At 46.5% G+C, this 21,975-nt stretch overlaps 1 protein-coding gene across 1 annotated transcript in view; it reads left to right on the forward strand.

Moving 5' to 3' along the window:
• Positions 1–200: 200 nt before the first annotated feature.
• CAMKK1 (calcium/calmodulin dependent protein kinase kinase 1) overlaps positions 201–21,975 on the forward strand; it is a gene marked incomplete at both ends in the record, with an annotated part of 44,363 nt that continues 22,588 nt past the window's right edge. The window contains 7 exons of the mRNA XM_079545267.1: positions 201–656; positions 8,898–8,945; positions 10,077–10,130; positions 17,130–17,181; positions 17,747–17,880; positions 18,458–18,494; positions 20,910–20,931. Coding sequence (XP_079401393.1) covers positions 201–656; positions 8,898–8,945; positions 10,077–10,130; positions 17,130–17,181; positions 17,747–17,880; positions 18,458–18,494; positions 20,910–20,931 — 803 coding nt within the window. The remainder of the gene's footprint in view (positions 657–8,897; positions 8,946–10,076; positions 10,131–17,129; positions 17,182–17,746; positions 17,881–18,457; positions 18,495–20,909; positions 20,932–21,975) is intronic.

The following is a 21,975-nucleotide window of genomic DNA, read 5'->3' on the forward strand; positions in this document are numbered from 1 at the left end:
TTCATTTCCTTTCTGGATGAAAGGAGTCAAAGGTGAGTGTCTTGATTATGTTGTGCTGAGTGGACATTGCCACTCACCTCTCTTTGTGTTTCCTTCTAGAGCTTTTGAGGAGACGTTCAGTCATGCCACACTCTCTCTGTGAGTGCTAGCATTCCAGCTCTCTGCAGTCCCATCTGAGACTCTGTGGGCAGCACGCAGTGATGGAGGACTCTCCAACAGATGTTGTGGCTGAAGACAGTGACACAGGCTTCCAAGACACAGAGGCTGAACTGGCAGAGCGGGTGGCGGCCATAGATGTGTCTGTTCACCCAGACAGAAGTGACCAAAATGGGGAAGACATCACTGAAGAAAATGACACCGTCTTTTCTGATATCGTAAAAGACATCCAAAGAAATGGAGTCAGCAGTGACGTGGAAACAAATGAATTCCCGCTCTCCCAACAACCAGACGATGCTCACTGTGGGCATGCTTCCAAGAGACCTCTTGCTAGACCTGTGCTATCAAGTAGGAAGTTGTCTCTTCAGGAAAGATCATCAGGAAGTCATTTGGCATCGAGCAGCACTCCAGGTTTTGGTCATTATGCCACAGGGCCATCACCACGTATAATGCGGAGGCCAACGATAGAGTCCAATCGAGTCTCCATCTCGGATGCTGAGGTAGGTGTGTCCTCTGCTTTAACTGTGGTGTTGAGGTGGGATACATCTTAACTGGTAATGAGAGTCTGTGGTCTTTCAAAATAGTAAATCTGAAAGCAGTGTTTTTCTAAGATTCTTGAAATCAGGAATTATGTTCACTTGGAATGGCTTATCACCTTTATGTCCATCCCCTAAAGCTGAAATAGGGATCCTTCAGCCCTCACCTGCCTGAAGTAGTCCTGCTAACAGACTGGGACTGCCAGTTACGTGGTGGTAGCACACAGAAGGCCTGTAAGGCTGTTCAGAAAATGGGCTGAGACCAACTGCATTTGTTTTCTGTGTCCCTGCATGCGTGCCCTTCGGGAGTTTATCAATTACAGCACTGCTGTTACTGTCAATTACTCTGCTGCTGGTATTTCATGGATTTACACTTCTGAAGTTTATACATCTCCTTTTGTGTTTGGGCATTATTGAAGGCACAATTTAATTTTATAAAGAGCTTAAATGCACTGGCATTTTCTATGCTTATCAGGATTTTCTTATGTCTTTAAAGTATTTGCATGGATTTGTAACAGCGGTGGTAACTGAGAGCCATGACTCCTCCTTCAGATGAATTTCTCTGGGTAGCTGCAATCCTTCCTGCCCTGTCTTACAGCTCCTCTCTTGGTATTAGAGCTGGGCTCAGACATGTCCCAAAGGTGTGACGCTCTGCTTTTGGCCAAGCCCATCGATGGAAGTGGCTGCTGGTTGCAGCTCCCTGTGTCATGCAGGGCTGCAGTGCTGGTGGAGAAGCCTGTCCTGTCTGCCATCCCAGGAAAAAAGATCAGAATGGCAGTTTGAGCTTTTCTTTCTAGCTAAGCTACTGGTGTGCATGCCATGATGTGAGTTACTGGGAAGGACAGGGAGCAGAGAGGGGCTCTGCTGCCTTGTCACACCAAGGACACAGGTCACCAAGTATGCAGCAGTTTGCAGCTGTCATATGCATAGTGCAGCAGAGCCTGTGAGGAAGTGGGTGTAAATCAAACTGGAACTTCAGCAGGACTTTATTTGAACGTTGAACGTGATAAAAGTGGAGTAAATTGATGGTTTTTTGAAACAAAGAATGCTTCCTTAAATGCTGCTGGCTAGGAATATTTTAAGTAGGAAGAGAGCTGACTGGAGTACCAGAAAGGGAATGTCTCTTTAGTGGAGCTTGCATTGTTCTTGAGTGTTATGCTACTCCCTGCTCTAATGCCTAAAACTCATTTTTGTCCTGCCCTGTGTACTATGTGAGCAAAACCACTAATTTCAGTCTGTAGCTTAACACATGTGGCTCAGTGCTTCCTTCTGAAAAGCAGGTGTTTTCCTCCTGTACCTCTGATGGGATTGGTGCACATGCAAATCAGCCACTATCTGCTGAGAATTTTTGCAAGTCATGTTAGCTGTGAGGTGGTCATGGCTGATAAGTGAATATCTGCATGAAGTGAACTGCAGAGGTTGCAACTTCTTTGACAACAGCCACGTGCTTTAATTGGAGATGTGGGAGTGAGAGGAGCTGATTCTTGGAAATGTGTGTGTCTGGTGTGCCAGCCCTGCCCTCCTGCAGTGCTTTGCCTGCGCCAAGAGCAGGGATGGTCTGGAATGTGCTTCTAAGTACCTGCAGTCAATTCTAGCACACTCCAGTCTGAAACAAATCAAAAATACTCAGTCCCCTCTCACAGTATCTGCATCTCAGGGAGCAATATCTTGGGACAGGAAATGTTCAGTTTGAAATGCAGCTGCGCAGTCCTTCATTTCCCTGCTCCAACAGCAATCTGTCAGACATCTGTGTTTATAATGGTCACTTGCTTAACTGCTTAGAGCCTTGCTGCACTGCAGCCAAGATGCTTAACAGAGCTGTGCTCATTAGAAACATCATTCATATTAATAGGGAATTGCTGCAGTAGCAGATGGAACGGGAGGTCAGGTGAGAGCTGTGGGTGCTTGCTCCCTCAACAGGGCCCTTGGGAACAATGCTTTGGCAGTACTGCTGTCTGTATCCTGTACGAAACAGCAAAAGGACTGGAAAGATGCAGGTTGTGTATGAGGTAAGTCTGAAGCTGAGTGCAGGGGTGACCGCTCTCTCACCTGTTTAAAGCCTTTGAGTTGCTCCTTTCTCTTTGCACTGAGTACTTGGCACCAGCACTCAGTGCCTTCCCAGTGCCAGGACACCCATGGCTTTGGCTCACAGTCACTTCCTGCATAGCTTGCAGTCTGCGTGAAGATGAAGTTTATGAGCATTGAGGCTTTATCAGAGGTGCATGTGCAGGCATCATCCATCAGGAGCCGAGATGGATGGCACAGCTGTACATCAAAATTTCCTTTGTTATGCTGATAATGATCTTGAATTGAAAATGCTTTCCCTCTCCAGTGATGCTGGGAGCAATGTATCGTTCATCTGGAGAAGTAATGGAGAAACATGCTTTGGGGAGGCTGGATAAAGGCATGTGACAGATGTGAATTTTCTGTTGTTCTCCTCTGAATTATGAAGGACTTATGTGTTCAGTCAGTGATGCCACTGAGCTTTATGAGTCCAGTTCAACACTCGCTCACAGGCTGGGAGGAAAACTGATATTCAGAGATCTGAGGGCTGAGAACTGAAGCTGCAGCAGGCGCTGTGGGCACTGACAGCACTATCTCTGGTACCCTGCTGCCAGCACATGCCTTTGGAGGGGGACAGCTTGTGAGGATTGAGGAAGGCAGTGACTCCTGGGCTGGTAGGGCTGAAGCAGAGCCAGGGCTTGTTGTCATTTGGCAATTAGGCTGCCAATTAGTTGACTGCCCTGAGACGAAGTATTGATAGCTGCCTGGTGTCTTGTGGCTTCTGCTGACAAGTCTGGATCTGCAGTATTAACTCTGCATGAGAAGTAACCCATTCTGTTCCCCTGACACTTACTGTGTACTTAATTAACCCAGCCTGTCACATCTCTGATAACAAATTCATAATTTTCACAGCATGGGGTGTGAGAAAGATTCCCTGCTTGTTCCTCTCCTCTCTAAAGCTCTGTGTGGACCATTGTCTGAGAAGGTCCTTCCAGCATCATGTTCCCCTATGGGAGTGCCTGTAGGGCTGGTAGCATTCTTGCTTCTCTCACCAACTCTTTGCTCTAACAAAGGAATGGCTTTGCCTTTAGCTTCGGCACAGAAGTTAATAAACTGAAGCTGTTAAAGGTGCATAACTGCAGAATTGAAGTACAGGCCCAAGAATTTAGGTCACAGGCACATGTAGCTCATTGGTACAAGCACTCCCAACTCCTGTTTGGTACTGGCAGCATGGCAGGAGGAGAGAGCTTTCCATAGGGTTCTCAAAGCACCTTCTGCTTTGCTGCACGGATGATGCCCTGGCACTTCCGTGTACCAGGAAAAGGGGGAAACAGCAAACAAGTTCATACAGACCAATGGGGATCTTGTTGCTGGGTTTGACAGAGCTTGTCCCACCTAAATTGCAGGGCTTGTATCTGTGCAAGGGTGGATGTGCTGCTTGCTGGGAAGTCACATTTGAAAATGCGACATGCTGTTTTTATTTTGCCATCCCAAACCAAGCTTTTGAGGTAGCTGAGAAAAGTTTCATTAGAAGAGTAGCTAGATGGAGAATAAAAGACTTCTCTTTCCCCAGACTTGCCAGCACTGTTAGCTTCTTTATACTTATCCAATGTGCTGATTATCTGAATCTGATTATTCCTCTCTTTCCCCTGGATCCACCCATGCCTACCAACCCAGTGTGGTCATCCCAGCCCCTGTGTTTGCATTGTGTCTCCCTTTGGGACCAGCAGGATGCTCTGGCTCTGTGCTGCAGGGGTGGCCCAGCTCAGCCTGGTAAGGACTGAGGCCAAGCATGCTTGAGCAGGAGTGCAAAGGATGAAGTCAGGTCAGCATGCCTTCCCTCCTCAGAGCTGCTGCTGGCCTGAGCACAAGGGTGGGGGTGAGGTGACAGGGTGTTTTCCTGTGCTCAGTGTCCACAGCTCACCCCAGAGGCACAGAAAATAAGTAATGACTTTCTTTTCTACTTTCGCTTTTCCACATCTTTACATCAGGCCTCTTGCTCATCTGTTTGACTGGTTGGAAGCAGCTGGTGTCAGGAGCTGGGAGAGGCAGTGCTCTGGTGTCGGGCTGACTCAGGTTTTGTATTCTTCAAATGCTTCGGAGCTGCCTGATTCTCTTCACAAGGCTGTGATTTCCTTGCCTTACACAGAGATAAATCCTCTAGGGACTGGAGGGCAACAGGGACTGAGGCTCTGGGTGGGCTGAAGCACTTCCTCTCCAGCCCTGCAGGTCCCAAACTTCATTCTTGTACAAGTCCTGCTGCAGTGCTCAAGCTAGAGTTCTACTGAAAAGATCAAAGATGCTTGTAAAACATCCCTTCAAAGAAGAATTCCCCGCAGATGCTGCTAATTGCTTTTCCTAGGACTAATTAGCCTTTATTTAAAAGTTACATTTCCAATTTCCCTGAAGCTCATTTTAAAGGTATGGCTGGGAGGAGGAGAAGGCACAAAGCCACAGTTGCAGAGGGGCTGCTTCCATCCCACTGCCCTCAGCCCCCTCACTCTTGCCTCAGTGAGAGTTGCGTGGGAAGCTCAGCTGTCATGTTATGTACTGAGGAAATCTAAAGCCATTAGCCATGCCAGCAGGCTTTGAGAGAAAGTCTGGAAAAAGATGTCTTCATTCTAGCTGCTCTCCAAATGAGCTGCCAGGGATTCAGCGAATGCCTGGCATGCTGCGTTCAGATCTGGGGCTTGGGGTGGGTGAACTCGGGTGGTGGTGCTCAGCCTTGGTGTTCTGCACAGCCACAGCCACTCACAGTGCTGGGCTGCAACTTCTGCACTTGTTGGATGACATTTAAACATCTATTTGTTTTTCTTATCTTCTTATGAGTGCTGCGCTTCCTGTGGGTCCTTCTCTGTCCCTTAACAGCTTTGTAATTTATATCCATTGCTGCCCCTGATGCCCCTTGTCTGGCTTTTATTTTCATTTAGTCTGTTTTTAGAACTGCTTTCACTTCCCCTTTCAGCTGGGGGAGAGCTTTAAAACAGCACTGTCCTCATTAGTGACTTGAAGTTCCCAGTTTTCTCTCCCATGTTTTCTCTGCAAAGCATATCTCTAAATTGATGAAACTCATAGCTATTTTGAGATTGATGAATTTGGCTTCCTTTCATGGGTAGAATATTTCCCAGTGTATGTATACATGGCCGCCCTAATTATTTTTGGAAATGTCTTCTTTTGGAAGTAAGCTCTTGTTCTTCGTTTCCACCCCAGTGTACCCTATGGGCAGCAAAGGCTCAGTTTTCCATTTCTCCAAGCTCCTGTCACACAGTGGTGGCAGCAGGATTTATGGATTTGGGCCTGGACTGCATTGCAATTTATGATTTTTTAAATCACTTTGCATTTTCTGTGTCTCTGACCTCTCTTCTCTTTCTTTTGAGTAATACCTTGGACAGGCAAACAAATGGGCATCTGCCATTTAAGATGGAACAATTACTGCATGCTTAGATGGATGCAGCAGTCTAATTCACTGACACTTCTCATTAAGTACAAACAGTAAGAAACATTATCAGCAGTTGCAGAACACTGGTGTGATGAAATCAAGAGAATTGTACACTGTTATCTTAAAAATAATAATAATAAAGAGTTGGCCGAGAGATCGGTGTTTGTGTTTGATAAAGAAATAGTACAAATATCCCACCTCCTGCAGGAGAACCAAATGACAACATAATAAAAAACCTGCCAGTCTGCAGTGACACGTGGCAGGAGTCACCAGAGCTGTGAATTACAGCCTTTCTGCAAGGAAGGGGAAAAAAAAAAGGTAAAAAGCACCTACAGGCTGGTCTGAATTTTTGCTGAGTTGAGCACAAATGCCCAGAGCACCGCAGAAGCTCAGATGGTGCTTTTCACCAGCAGTTATCTGAACGCAGAGCAGTGCGGGTGTGAATCACAGGAGCTGTGCTGCAGTGAGGGAGCTATGGCAGGCTGTGCTGCAGAGCTGGATCTCTGGCTGTGAGCTCGCTGTGCCCTGACATCAGCCTTCCCTCGGCCCTTGCCTTGGTGTTGCCTTTCCTTCTAAGACTGTTCCTTCTTAATCTGTGTAGATCACTGCAGCGCAAAGCACAGCTTTGCTGGGAAGTGAATCTGCTGACTTAGTGCTTTCCTGGGAATTTGTCCCTCATGTGTCTGTACCTTGGATTCTATATGCTGCCTCGTATTTGAGAAGGAGTTCCTTTTAAAATGCAGTGAGTTTATTTTCTTCTGTACATTTCAAGGATATGATCCTTCATCTCTTGTCTTTTGCTCAGTTGTGCTCTCCTCTCTTGTTGCTCCTAGTTCTAATTGATTGGGTTTTGCTGTTGGTAAGATTTGATGTGCTTTGCTATCAATAGAGTTAATGCATTTCTGTGGCTCCATTACTCACTGTTGGCTCTTTTTTCTTGTTAGGGTGGTGGAAAAAACTTTCTTCACTGGAAACAAAATGGAGATTTAAGTCATTCTTTGTATTCCTGACAAACCACTGTGAGCTATGAAAGTCATAATTTCCCCATTTCTTTATTCTCCTTCACTTTGGTGCTCACTTGCACTAGAAAGTCTTTCTGGCTCATGCTGGGGGAAGTACGAGAATTATCATAAGCTGCATCAGTGCCCTAATGCATCTTGATCTGTAAACTGGTCTTGCTTTTACTGGGGAGCTGTAACATTTGTCTGTTCCTTCAAACGTATTGAAGACATCTGGCACCCCTTTTGCTGTGCTGCTGCAGATTGTGATATTTTGAGGCTTGTGGGAAGTCTAATCCACCTATCTGCGTGCTTGGTGTCAGCTTTGTTCACAGAGTGCCTAGTGTGGAGGCTAGAAGTGGGTTGCCAGCCTGCTTTAGTGTTTGGCAGTCCCAGGGAGAGAGCTGTTGTTTTAAAAATGCTGTGTGGAGAAGCACGTCCTGTCTATGGCTCAGCATATTTCATCCACGTGGGACAGAAACTCTCTGCTTCTTTCACTCCGTGGAGTTTAGGGCTGTGCTGTCCCCTGCAATGCAGTTAAATGCTGCTTGTTAAGTCTGCTCCAAGGTACAAAAAAAAAAAAAAAAAAAGCCACAACTCTGCAGCATCCCCAGAATCTCTCCTTGAATAAATATTTGCAAAATGGTGAGCTGAGAGCAGTCAGCATTCCTGCTGAGCTCTGCAGAGTCATGCTGCACTCACCTCGGGAATGGGGACATGGCAGTGCTGGAGTGGGGACAAGGGATGATGCCTCTGCACCCCGTGTGCTCAGGTCCTTAGTACTGAAAGATCCTGGTGCCCTGAGCTGTGGCTCACTGTGCTGGTACATGAGCTTTCTCTGCGCTGCCATGGGACATGTGCAGGATGGGCTTAAGAAAATGCAGACACTTTGGCTCCATCAGAATGGAATTTCATCTGATTTTTGGAGAAGCACTGCCAGCACTCTGTGGGTTTTTTTTTTTTTTTTTTTTTTTTTTGTTTGTTTGTTTTTTGGAGACTGGCAAACTCATGAGAATCTTTTAATACTGTACATAATCCCCTTCCTCAACATCTTACCCTTTCAGTACTAGCTGCTGGGAGGGCAGCCTGCCCTTCAGACTCACTTCCTAGGGAAGTCGAAGAGGCTGCAGCAGCCCCGCTGTCTCTGGATATCAAGCTTTTATTGCCAGTGTCCATGTCAGAGTTTTGTTCTTTTGCTCACAGAGTAACAGCCCTGTGCAGAATACAGCAGAGGAGTTTGACTCTGTGTTTTCTCCTCAAAGACCAATCCATGAGTCTGCTGGGTGCAGCCACAGTTGTCACAAGCAGCCCATGGAGGGTCAAGGCCTCTGCCAGGGTGATGCCAGGGATGGTGTTGTTCCTGCAGCTCTGCTGAGGCTGACATGGGTGCCTGGATGCTCATCCGTGGGAGCCACATGCTCTGTGGAGTTGGAGTTGGTGTTGAACATTGCAGTCTGATGCAGTCAGTAAATGTAAAGGGCCAGGTGCTGCTGGCAGGCTCATCAGGCTGAGCCTGGAGCAGTGCTGGTGCTTTGGGGGGTGAATGTGCTGTTGGAGCCACTGCACCACAGTCAGAACTCAGCTCATAATTGCTTTTTTATGAGCTGTCTTTATAAAACAAGCAAAGTAGTGCTTGTAGTGTAACTTACAGTGGTTTAAATAAGATCTAGTCTTTGGCTGTTCAGCGCTCTGCCTCTGTTTGACACTGAATCAAACAATTTCCTTTTACCGGTACTCTAATTATGTTCTCCTTTTGATCCACAGGACTGTGTGCAATTAAACCAGTACAAGCTGCAGAGTGAAATAGGCAAGGTATGTTCCTGGAGCTGGTGTTTGTCATAAGAGACCTGCATACACGCACACATACAGTACAGGTCAAAAGCCTGTGCTAGCCTGGGAGATCTTACTGGCCAAGACTTCTTGAAACTTGTGTTTGGTTCAGTTTGGGGTTTGTTTGTTTGTTTTCTTTTCTGCCTTATTAGTTTGGGTAAGTTCTGTTCAAGGTCAAAGTGGAATGACTTCCTCTGAAATCTAACTTTGTTTTCCTTCCCTCTGAAGGTGGTTATGTTGGCTTCTTTTCAAGACGTTTGCTTGCCAAATGTAACACTAAATGGTCTTAATGCATAAATACAAACCATCAGGGGAAGCAAAATAACCAAAAAAACAAAAAGAGAAGGGCAGGTGCTTGGTCCATGCCAGCATTAGCTTAAGTTTTTATTTCTATGAATGAACTGCTAGTTTATTGTAGTCCGTATTTAAATGCTGCAGAATGATTCAGAATAGATTGCTCCAAAGTTATTTAGAGGTCTGGGCTGTTGAGCAGTTCAGACACCTGCATGTTTGGACATCTGCCATCACTGCAGATGGATCCACAAGCAATTATGCTTTCTGGAAGCTGTACCTACTTTGGCAGTTGGTGGTTCTAGTTGAATGCATATCATGCTGCAGACTTTCACCAGAAGTTTTATTAGCCCAAACTCTTCTCCAGAGCAAGAGGCTTCGATGGAGTTTGGCTTCAGGCTGTCACTGGAGCTGTGGATATAGTAACAATCCAACAGGCTGTTGGAGGAAGGCAGGCTGTTGGTCCTCCCTGAAGTTCATTCGATCGCTCTAAAGAGATGAAGGGGTTTGTGGCTGAAAATGGTCTTGCTCAGAAGTGCAGAAAGGTGTCCACACAAAGCATACAAACTTCCACAAGAAATTCTGCTCACATTATTCTCTCCCTTTTCCAGCCATTTCTGATGTAGGTCTGGCACAATGGCTTGGTCTTGGGGCAGGAGGGGATGGGCTGACACACAACTCCACCAGTCAGTGTTACTCCTCAGCACATGCCTTGTGGCTGCTGCTGTGGGCAGAACATGGAGGGCTACGTACTACCAGTCCTGAGCAGCAAGGAGACCAGGCAAAGCTGCTGAACTAACTGCAAGTTGTGTTTATTTTCAGGGTTCCTATGGTGTTGTGAAGCTGGCCTACAACAAGGATGATGACAAGTATTATGTAAGTGTCTCCCTCCTTCTCTCCACAGTCTCCACTGCTCCTCATTTCTTTTTGTACCTGTGAGAGCTATGTCCCCCCTTTCCTTGCTGCTTTTAGCACATGCGTTTCTGATTTGAGTGGCATGCAAGGATACAAACATCCCTGTTGGGCATGGAGTGATATACAGTTGTCTGTGCATCTGCTTGTGTGCCTATGTGTTGTGGTGAGTGGGAATCAGGTGGGCTGCATTATGTAACAGACAAGGGCCTTGCAGGCAGGAAGCATATTGGTGATTTGTCCTGACACTGTCTGGCTATGAAGCAGGCTACTTGAAATGAAAGGCATGTGTGGGTGGTGGTAGTCAGCACCTGCTCTGCATTGGAAGAGCGACCTGCAATGAGCATGCCTGTTTTTTAAGGAAACACGAGGTTTTATCAGAAATGCTGAATGGCACGGCTCAGCTTGGCTGTGTCTGGCTCTGCTGCATCTTTCCTTCTTGCAGGATGCCTCTCCATAAACTAAACAGGTGTAGGATGCAGTGCAGAGGGCAAGCCTTGGCTTTTAAATGTTTTGCTGAACTGAAGCCAGAATTAGAGGGTTTAGATACAGAAAGGCTGTATATGCTGAAGCCTCCTTGTCTGTCACTCTCTTTTCAGAAGCAGGCAAATCCTAAATGTTCAAGCTGGGATTCCTACAAAACCCACTTGTGAAAACTGTTAATTTTGTTTGGGCTGCAAGCAGGAGCTGGGCAGCTGGCAAAAGGAAAACTGCCTTGTTGTGTGTGGATGTGCCTGAAGGCTTGTGGAAAGCAGCTTGCTTTGAGCAGTTTCTGTTGAATGACAGGTGTCTGCTGGGAAGGGCCCAGTGTTGCAGTGCTGTGAAGCCCAAACCCAGCTGCCTTCCAGGCAGCCTTATCAGTCTGGCCCAGCAGTGCAGATGCTGCTCCGTGCCCTGTTCAGCAATAGGACAGTGCAGGGCAAGCACATGGCAATCTCATTTTCCCTGCTGCAATGGAGCAGTCTTGTGTGATTGGGAATGGAGCCATCAGAGTGCCCTGACAGACTCGTGTTGGTGCAGTGCAGAGGGGAATAGGAATGTTCTATGGAAACGTAACATGTGCTCACTCCTGTGGTGGTGAGAGAGTGACTGTGGTCAGCCCAGCTAGTTTTCTTTCCCTCGTTCTTGGATTTAGAAGTGACATACAAGGTTAGAGAGACTGTGTGGGAGTTGCATGCCTGTTAGTATCCCTAGCCCTTCCTTTCTGCCAGAGGGTATGAAACCATGGGAGAAGTACCTTGAAGGATGGAAGAGATGAGACAAAAATCTGGAGAAGGTGCCCTGAAGCTGGCCAAGCAAAGGAACTGCAATTCTTTCCATCCCAGGCTGACTCACCCACCACACTGGAGTGGTTGCTGTTTCTGAGGGCTTCCTTTCTTTTCTGCTCTCTGAATGCTTCCCCCATGTCCTGGAGCAACACAGTTTAGCTCTGCAGAGAACAGCAGTGCCAGCTGTGGCTCCCCTGATGCATCTGTTCCATCAGCCTAGGGGAGTGCCAGGGCCACTAGCATGAAGTAGGGAATGCATCACACTGTATTTATTTCAGTCTGAGCATTATTTTTTTTTTGTGGTGGAAATCCTGATGCGGTGCTCTGGCTGCTCTGAGCAGGCAGGGCAGTTGTCACATCTCAGCAGGCAAGAGGTCAGTGTAGTTGGTGTTGTGTACTGTCTTCTTTGTCCATGCTTTGGCTGCAGGTGAACACCTCAGATGTAGGTTTAACTGGCCAAATCAAAGTTAAAAGTGAAGGCCTATGTCAGGTTAGCCTGCTGTGTGTTAATTAATCCTCGCTTAATCTCTGTTTTGTCTTCTAATCTAGGCAAATGCCTTGAAGCTACTGTAGCCTGAGAGTGGCTCTGATGTCACTGCACCTCTGATTCGGCCTTGCTAGCCTAAGAGAGACAGGATGCACAAACCCAGCATTGCAGGGATGCACTGTTTGGTTCTCCTTTGCTGTTGGGGAGTTAACTCAGGGGCTGAAACAGAACGGGGGCTCTGTGGCTGAAGCTGATCCTGGGAGATGTGAGAGATGCAATAGTGGCAGAGGTGGAATCAGAGCAGAAGCATCAGGACTGTCACCACTGTTTCACCGCTGTGAGTGTAAGCATACGGGAGAGGAAAGGGCAGGTGACTGCACTGCTGACCTGCAGGAAGGAAGGCTGCAGTGCTACTGCCTGTGCTTCACATCCTTGCTAATCTTTTGGCTGGGGTAGTGAAGCTTTTTCTTTTCCCCCATGCTTCTAAATGGCCATGCTTATGTTTACCAGAGCCGAAGATTTTTTTTAAAGCTTCAGAGAAACAAAAGCAAATTGCATGATTATCTAATGGTTGCTCAGCTCCCCACACCTCCCAGTGTGTCTGACCTCTGTGCTGCTTCCAGCTCTGAGGTAACTCCATGCAGCTCTGCTTATCGCTCCCGTCTGAGGCTGTTACAGCAACCCTGACCCACTGGGCACGGGTATCTAATGCAAATGTATGTTACCAGCAATTACAAGAAGCAATTGTGATTCTGACAGTTGGGGAGAGCCTTTTCTGTGCGTGTTGTCACCAATTTGGCTCTGGAGGATTGTTTTTATGTCAGTGGTGTAAAGCAGTAACAGATAATGGGAGAAAATCATCCCCTTGGTTGCATTTAGTGAGCAGTCCCAGTGGCTGATTCACATGTACAGTGCTTTAGCTTTAGCTCGAGACCAGGGTGTTTCTGCATGCTTTATTTTCTTTGAGCTGGAATGCTGCAATAAAAAGGAGCAAATCTTAAAGAAAAATTTGTTGTGGAGTACAATTCAGAGCATGACACATCTGATTCTTTCTGAAACACAGGGCCTTTTGCAAGATCCTCTCATAAGTGCAGGTATCAGGAATTGAATCTCTGACAAAGTGAATGGAGAGATTTCTCTTGCTTGAATGAATTTTGGGCATGACCTAGAATTAGGAAAAACTCTTAGAAAAAAAAGCTGATCATCACATCTGGGGAAAATGTGGAGTTGCATTTATTCTGTGGATTGTTCTTCCTTCCATTAAAGATGAGCAAGTGCTTCCAAGAGCTGTGTGCTTTGTTGCTGTGAACAACTGCAGTGCTGTGAAGGGCTGTGAAATCGTGTTTATTTACATCAACGGATGCAGGGAACATTTCAGCCTGGGGAAACTGAACTTCTAGTACCAAGCATGTGACTGGTGCTCCCTCCAAGGAAGTGACCCTTCAGCTGCAGAGCTGGGTACAGAAAGCTGCCTCTTTACACTGCACGTGTAAAGCTGCTAAAGCAATGTTTGCAAGGCTCTGCCAAGGAGCCCTTTGTGGCTGGGAAGGTTTCAGTGTCACAATTTGCAGGAAATGCTTTGACAGTGAGCAGGGGTAAAAAGCAGAAAAAGCCAGGCTCTGTTGAAAGAGCAGCAAATAAAAAGCAAAGGCAAATGTGTCCAGGTGGAGATCTAATTTGGAGTCATTGTGCTGATGGAATTTGATTCTGTGATGCCTCAGGTCATGTCTCCTTCCTGTTTTCAATCTCTAAATCAGCTCACAGAGAAAAGTGGTTGTGATGGACATTTGTTACGCTAGTTTTGGACAAAAGCAATAGCATTGTAGGTTGTCAGTGAGTTGCTTTTTTCCTCTTTTTTAATCTGGTTTCCTAAGAAACAAGATTTGTGTTATCAGGCTGTCTACCTGTATATACCTAACAATCTTTGTATCAGGGCTCTTTGCTCCCAAGTTTCAGGGTGGGGAGGAGAGGTCCCTTCTGAGCTGATGAACTCAGAGAGCTGCATAAAGTGTTACTGCGGGGTGAAAGATGGTCACCAGCAAGTCTTACTGTTGTGAATGCTGTGAGGATTTGGATCGCCCCAGGTAAAAGTGGGAACAAGATTTTGGGATGTGGCAGCTAAGCCTGTTGGGGTAAGGCTTTTCTCTCACCCCACAGCATTCCTCTCTCCTGGCAGAGCTGCTTAGCTGCTTTCTCTAAGGGTGCCATAGTCAGAGAGGGCAGGTGGAGGAGGACTGGGAATGTGCTGTGATCCTCTCAGCACTCCCACGGTGCTGGATCATGCTCTAGCAGAGGATTTTGGTGGTTAGTAGCCAGGCTTTGAGCCATTTCCCTCTCCCCTGGGAGCTGTGGGTCTGGACTGTGTATGGTTTTCTGTTCTTGCATGGGTTTAGGTCCTTTTCCATGCAAGTCCTCCTGTTACCAAATAAAATTATATCCCAAGTGTTGCGAGAATATCACAAGGCACAGCTGATTGGTTTCCTTGTTTTGTCGCTGTTCCATCCCCCAAATAACAGACGTTTTCCAGTTGTCATTAACACAAACAGGATGTTGAGTTCGAGGCCTCACTGTTGTGAAGGCTGCTATGTCCCAGGTCCCTCCTCCTGCATAAATCTGAGATCTCCTCCCTTGATGTCCTCACAAAACCGCTTTCCTGTGAGTTCAAGCTACAGGGTTGCTATGGGGAGTGCAGAAGACTTAAATAATAAATGGACATCAAAGAGAAATGCAGAGTTCCCACTGCCTGTCAGAAAAATGTCACGGCTTGTGTCCTTGTATGCATAGTCGGAAGGAAGGTGGGTGCACGGGCGTGTGGAGGGGAGATCTTTGAGGGTCTCCTCTTTTCCTGAGGAAGCTGATGCAATACTTAGCAGTGTAAAGGGAAAATCCCTTGGCTTGGCTCTGCGCTGGTGCTATATCAAAAAAAGCATTATCTTGGTAATTAGCTCTGCCTGCAAATAGAAATGCCTTTGGCACTTTCCTGCATGTGAGCCTGGAAGGAGCGATTTGCTGGATCATCTCTGTGTTGCTCTTGTAATGCACAGCTCCAGTTCATTGAGGAAGCCTCGTTCTGTAATTACAGTGCAGCTTCACTGCCATGTGTTCCCATCTCCGCTTTTGTGACAATTAAGCAGCTCTGACCTTTTGCATGATAAAGTTTGTTTTTCATTCCGCATTTCTGTTTGGAAGTTCAGTGGCACAGGTCCTCTCTTCTGATGCAGCCCTGCCTGTGTGATAACCACAGCTACCACAATTTGAAAGTGGTGTAGATGTATCCTGACAGCAGAGGTGGTTTGTAGTCAGCTTAACCTACGTTACAGGAACCCCCACTTGTTTCCCCGTGGCCCTTCATAACATCTTTTGGAGAGGCTGGGTGACCTCAGAAGCTCTTGTTGTCAGCCTTCCTTCTTCAGTATTGCTCCTCTCTGTCCCTTAGTGCTTCCATCTCGCCATCCCCAGAGCTGACCCCAGCCAGGACTGGGCTGATGCAGGCACAGCTGTAGCCGTAGTTCAGTTTCTAAAGCTGTGATGCAGCTTGGGAGTTTTATGCACCAAATTATATCTTCTATTTCTTCTTTCTCTAAAGCTTATTGCCAGAAGGCAAAGGTCTCAGGGTGGGACTGGGGCAACAGGGGCCTTCTATTCCCAGGCTGGTGCTGTTGGCAGATAAATAAGTATATAAAGCCCTTTGATACTTTTTTCCTACCAACTTGCCTAATGGAGCGATAAAAGCAAGGGATGCAAGAAGTCCTCTGGGCTTGGTCCTGACCATTCTTGGATGTGGTTGTGCATGTCTTGGTTCACTTTTCAGTAGACTGTGAATCATTTGGCTGCCTGTATTGGAGACAGCATTGTGCTAAATGAAAGATAAGTCCTTCTGAGCCTGTCTCTCAGTGCTGTCATTTCCATTGGCTCAGGAGCTGTCAGGCAGGATTGAGAGCCTCACTGAGCTGAGCCAGGTTCTCTTCTCAATTACACGGGTGCAAATCCAAAGGATTTCACTGGATCAGTACCAAAAATAACAATCCTTTCAGTGAGCTGTGAACCTGGCTGCAGCGTGAGCGTGGGTGAGGACCTCGGGGCACACAGCAGCACTGCCAGCAAAAACAGCTTGAGAAGGAGCTCGCCGAAATGGCTTTGGTGACCTGTTCCTGGTGGATGTGTTAATAACAGGCAGTGTGCAGAGCCTGCCATCATGGAAGTAATACAGAATTCCTTGGCGTTCGACTGTGTCCTGCAGGAGTCTTTTGCTAATTATATTTCGGAGAGGGTCACTCTGGTGTGAATTAGAGATTTGTATGCTTAATTAAGAGGAGTAGCTACCTATCCTGGGAGAGGGAATGAGTAGCTGTCCCATCGCCAGGGAGTTTAGACTATTTTCCTAAGCAAATTGTACCAAGAGCTGGTTTTGCGTGGAAATTTATTTGATGGGCCACTTGGGGATGTGGCCCTCAGAAAAGTTATGAACTCACAGATGAGGTGGAAGTACAGAGGCTGTTCATTAAATTCACATTGCCTTTTGTCATGGTGTTAATACCAATTGGATGGCAGAAAAGATTACAGTGACTCCATCCCATGCTTCCTGTGTTTGTGCTTTTGCCAGTGCATGATTGGGTGGGAGGTGAGAGGGAAACTGCTGAAAAGATGCACAGAAATGGCTGCACCACTGCTGAGGCTGCAGGGATGGGTGCCTGTGAAGTACCTCTCTAATGACCTTGGGTATCGTGCTGGATCACAGCGAAGATGCTACTTGTTGCTCTAGCAGTCAGGAAGAGGCTTTATAGTGTAAAAATGGTTATGAGAATGCATAAGGCCTTCAGAGGCAAGGCAGAGCTGTGTCCTCACTGTACCCTGGGTGTGTGATGGAGGTTGAAGGATGTTAGTGGTATGGCTTTGACACTCCAGCTCTTTTGCTTCCTAAACCTTCTGGCAAGGCAAAAAGGAAGCAGCCTGGATGCTTCTCTGACTTCCAGCACGACCGTAGCATCATCCAGAAACAAGTTACATACATGTTCAGTTGAGGAACCCACCTCTTCCCTTAAGTTCCAGCCTTAAATGCAGGAATTGGATTAATTTTCCTATATCCTATTTGAAATGAATTAAAACCAGTAATTTTTTCTGTGGGATGACCACCATGCTCCATCATCAAAGCAGTGAGCACTTTGAGTTCTTGTTTGGTTTTAATACTGATTTTTCATTTTCCTTCAGGCTATGAAAGTCCTCTCCAAAAAGAAGCTCCTGAAGCAGTATGGATTTCCACGTGGGTATCTCATGTTCTGAGATCTGCTTGTTGTCCTCAGGCAGATCTCTCAATAGAAACATTGCCTGGAAGGAGTGCAGAACTTTACCTTATTTGAAGGTTTCCCAGGTAGTTCGAGGGCTGGTTAAAATGCAGCGGGTGGTAAAAGACCAAGCACAAAGAAATTCAAAGCACTTGGTAATTGGGTTTCTGGCTTTGATTTTCTCGTCTTTGAAGTACTGGCTCTTCCCTGTTCATCATATATGAAACCTAATTAAGTGCTGGAATTTAGGTAGGATTAGACCCCCTTCCTCCCAGGGGCTCTTCTGTCCCTTTAGAATAGCACTTTGTCCAAAAAGTGGGGCAATGGGATCTGACAGGCAGACCAGGCTGGAAAGTCAGCAGGAGCAAGCCTAAATGTGTTTTGGAAATCACTGTTCAGGGTAGAATCTGTAATGCTTTGGGATCATAATAAGGCAATGACATTTTCCAGAGTAGCCCAAGATACCCTGCAGAAGTACCAGTTGCTGCTCACTCCTGCATGCTGAAAGGTGAGTTCTTCCTCACTGCGTTATTGTGATTGCAGGTCGACCTCCTCCTAGAGGGTCAAAAACATCCACTGGCGAGCAGTCTAAAACAATGGCACCACTGGACAGAGTCTATCAGGAAATAGCCATATTAAAGAAACTGGACCATGTCAACGTTGTTAAACTGATAGAGGTGAGCTACTTCTCCACCCTAAGCTACGCAGAAGCAAGTCTGGTTTGTATTGTGACAAGAGGACGTTTCTTCAACTGCTCTTACTTCAGCTGAAATTGTTTTAAAACAGTTGTTTAAAAATACAGGTTGTTTATCTTAAATAAGATCACACCCGTTGTGTGTGACAAACTGACACACTTACTCTGGGCTTTGGCCTAGTGCCCAAGTGAGGGCAGCTGGATGTGCTGGTAGAAACAGCAGCAAGCTTTGACCAATGAAACTTGTGCGTAGACAAGCATGGGAAGGTGGACAAACTCAAGGCTTCGTTGCCCTTTTCAATATTAGCTATTATCAGATCAGGATAAGCAGTGCCTTTTTATTGGTAAGCTACAAGCATGGGGAGAAGTTGGAAAATGTGTCCTGTGTCCTTCAACACCACCACCACCAATCCCCCCAAGAATCTCTGATTGTCACTGTAACTCTTTCTTACTGCTTTGCAGCTTAGCATAGCATAACGGGAGCAGTGAAATGCTATGTGATTAAAAATGACTTTCCCTGCTGTTTTTCTTTCTTCTCTCATTTCTGTTTTCAATTACAGGTCCTTGATGATCCTGCAGAAGACAACTTATACATGGGTATGTGAATCAGCTGTCTGAACTTTAGACTTAGTGGTGCAAATAACTTGTACCAGGGCCTGGGAGGGAACTTGTACCAACTTAGCAGAATTAGTTTTCCTCGAATGGCAGTCCCCTTAGGGTAAGGTAGCCATGTGTTCCAGCAGAGCTGCACCCATCTCCTTAGCCATAAGGACACTGAAAAGATGTGACAGCTGCTCTGGCCTCTTCTTTATATATGCAGGTTCCAATTCCAGAGCCAGGAAAGAAGGGAAGGGTGCAGGAAGGTTTCTTGTACTGCCAGTATGAGATTCATCTCTCAAGTCTCCCGTAGACTTTGGACTGCGGTAGTGATTCAAGAAAGTCATCTCAAGGTGACCCCAGCATTCAGCTTCCTGATGAGTGTTGGGACCTCCTAAGTTAGCAGCACTGCTGTCCTTGGCTGCTTAGCCCAACCCATGCCTTGGGCATCCAGACTGGGAGGTAACAGTGCATTTATGCAAAGGGTGGGAAATTTCTGTCCATTTTCTCTTCCATCTAGGAAGTGCTCTGTTTTGAGCAGAATCCAGAGGGACAGGGAAAGCACCAGGGTGCCAGATCCTCAGAGATGAGGACATCTGACAGAATTATATCTCTACTCTGTAGTGTTTCCTGATGAGATGGGCTTAAAGGCTGCTTCTCATAAAAATAATTATGGGATGCTTTGAAGCTGCCTGTGCGAGGAGTCTGTGCCTAGCAAATGAAGCTATTTGCCTTTGAAAGGCTGCTCTTCCCTGTCTGCTGGAGCCCTGTGGGCATTCTGGCAGCATCCCAAAGGTGGCAGGTAAGGCTGATGCTAGTTAAGACAACCGAGGGCATTGTTTTAAGGCCTGAACTCCTGCGGATGGAGAGAAAGGAAAAGATGAGGGAGCAAGGTTTCTCATTGCATGAAAATAAATGCATGAGGCAGTTAAAAAAGCTGCAGAAAATAAAAAGAATAATCAGTCCTGGAAATGGCAGCAATAGATGTAGGACAACTGGGGAATGTCTTGATCTCATTGGCACTGAAAAATGCAACTAGAGAAAATGGAGTTTGCTCGTTGGTAATTATTATTAACAGTAACTGTGAGTGATCTCCTCTGCTGCATGTTCAGTGAGAAGAAAGCTGAGGATTGAGGGTAGTGGTGGAAATCAGAGCAACCTGAAATGATGCAAAATGGATGAATGATGAAATGCTACCAAAAGCTGTGGCTTCTTCAGGGAAATCTTTCTTGAGGGAAAATTTTGCTGATGCAGGCTGGCTTGTATTTGTAACTTCAGCTGACCAAAGTCACAGCTTTAAGCAGGTCTCTGTGTGCTTTGCAAGGAGCAATCTGCTGGGATTTCTTCAGAGGTGCAAAAAATTCCTTAGTAACTCATGAGGAAAGAGCTCTCCTACAGATAATGGCAGATTGTTCTGACACCAGTTCTGCTTGTGCCTTACACATCTGGTGCCAAGACCTCCAATGGGAGCGTGCTGCACTCTTGGAGATAAGGACACGGCCCTAGAGTGGTGCTGGGCATTCTAGACTTCTGCAGACCAGAAGCTGAGTGACGTTAAGTGTCTGCTTTAGCTTGCGGAAGGGGTCAGAGGCAGGCCTCCAGCTGGCTCAGAAGCATTGTTCCCATCACTGCTGTTTTGCTCCCTGTTGTTTTGTAGCCTGGCTTTTTGGTAGCTGTGTATGTTGAGCTGCAGAGGAGCATTCCCCTTCAAAAAGTCAAAGGGTCTCAAGCACCAGGCTGGAGCTAGGAGACTTCAAATGTCCATGTTGTTTTCCTGCAAGTTGCTTCATATCCTAGCATTGCTACCTAACAGTATTTCATGAAACCTCAGTAATTGCTGCCAAAGGATCAGAAAAACACCCATGGCTGGGACAAGCTGCCATTTTAACCCCTGAATCAGACGCACAAACTCTCATACTCTGCAAACCTCAACTCATGCCAATAAATTCTCTACAATTGCACCCCCAGAGAGTGTTTACCTCTCTGATAGCATTATAGCTGTGCTGCTGATGCTCACGGCAGAAATGGAGCAGTGTGTTCTTAAAGCACCTCATTCGGTATCAGCAACTTAGCAGAAATATCACCAAACACCTGCCCTGGAGGTGGAGGTACTGAATGAGGCAGGCCTCAAATCAGCAAGGACTAACACTGGGATCAGCAGAAATATGGCTAGTAGATTACCCACTGTCATCCTTCTTGAAACTGGCAGGAGGTGGGGATATTTGTCTTTGTTAAAGAGATGAATATTCTCATTTAGCATCTCCTGATGTTCTTGTCATGTGGGAACTAAGAAAGGTGAAGGAGATAAATGGATTTTGCAGGCATAGGAACGAATGCATTGTTATAGGTGCTAAAAAATGAATAAGCGTGGTTCTCTCTTCTGTTTCATTCATGACTTGATTTCCTTCCTTGCAGTGTTTGACCTCCTGAGGAAAGGGTAAGTAGCCCTTCTGGGATCCCGTGCTGAAATTTTTGGTGTTTATTGTTAGGTTCCTAGGTGAAATTGAAATTTTGATGCACACAATGGGGCAAACCACCCTCTACAGGCAAGCACAGAGGAGACAAGCCAGTAGTTACCTTCACGCTGTCACAGCCTGGGACATTGCAGTGGATCATAATGGGCTCAGAGAAAATGTGTCCTGGTGTCAGGTTTTGATCCTAATGCTAAATTTGGTGCCATTTCCTCACTGGATGCCTGGAAGAGAAGCTCTTTGTAGGGAATATTATGCTGGGGTAGCCGCCATATCATAGCTTTCTCTCAAGACTCAAGAGTGTAAAATAACATCAATGATTACTTGTGATGCATGGCCTTACATTGCCCTCAGTATGAATATATTGTGGGAGGCTGTTTTGTTGGCACATTTCCATGGCAGGTGCAGTGGTGTGGTGATGTGTGTCTGCACTGCTATTTGCTATACCTGGGCTGGACCTGCAGCCCTGCGGAGTTGCAGTAAGGTTGAGAGAGCTGAACCCAGGATGGGGGAGATTCCCCAGGAGCTTGTTTCTCTCTTTAGCCCACAAACAAGCCTCTTGCAGATGGCCAGCACCAGCAGGCTGTTGGTGGGAGGCTCCCAGTCTCCCTGGTGACCAGGCTGATGACTGTAGGAGGCGGTGGGGGGAAGCTCCTGCAATCAGCTGAGGCCAGGGCCAGCGAATGTGCTGTTTGACCAAGCACAGCCTGCCTGCCTCTAGCGGAAGGCAATTAGACTCCATTAGTTGCTCTGTCAGTCCTGTCGCTCACGTTATTTCTGCCTGGTTTCAGCAGCAGAAAAATGTTTATAAAGAGGGGGAGAAGGCAATTGCAGAAAGATGCAAATTGGAGAAGAAGGTTATCTATCAAACTGCAGCAAGGGGGGAAGAGAGAAATGCCTCAGGAGCAGCCTCTGCTCAGGTAGAGGGTTGGTCCTGGACCTTCTGAGATCCAGGCTCTCAGTGATAGGACCACAGCGATGCAGAATAATTTCGGAAACATGAAACAGTA

This window comes from Tetrao urogallus (assembly GCF_951394365.1).
Source record: "Tetrao urogallus genome assembly, chromosome: 20".
Classification (NCBI taxonomy): domain Eukaryota; kingdom Metazoa; phylum Chordata; class Aves; order Galliformes; family Phasianidae; genus Tetrao; species Tetrao urogallus.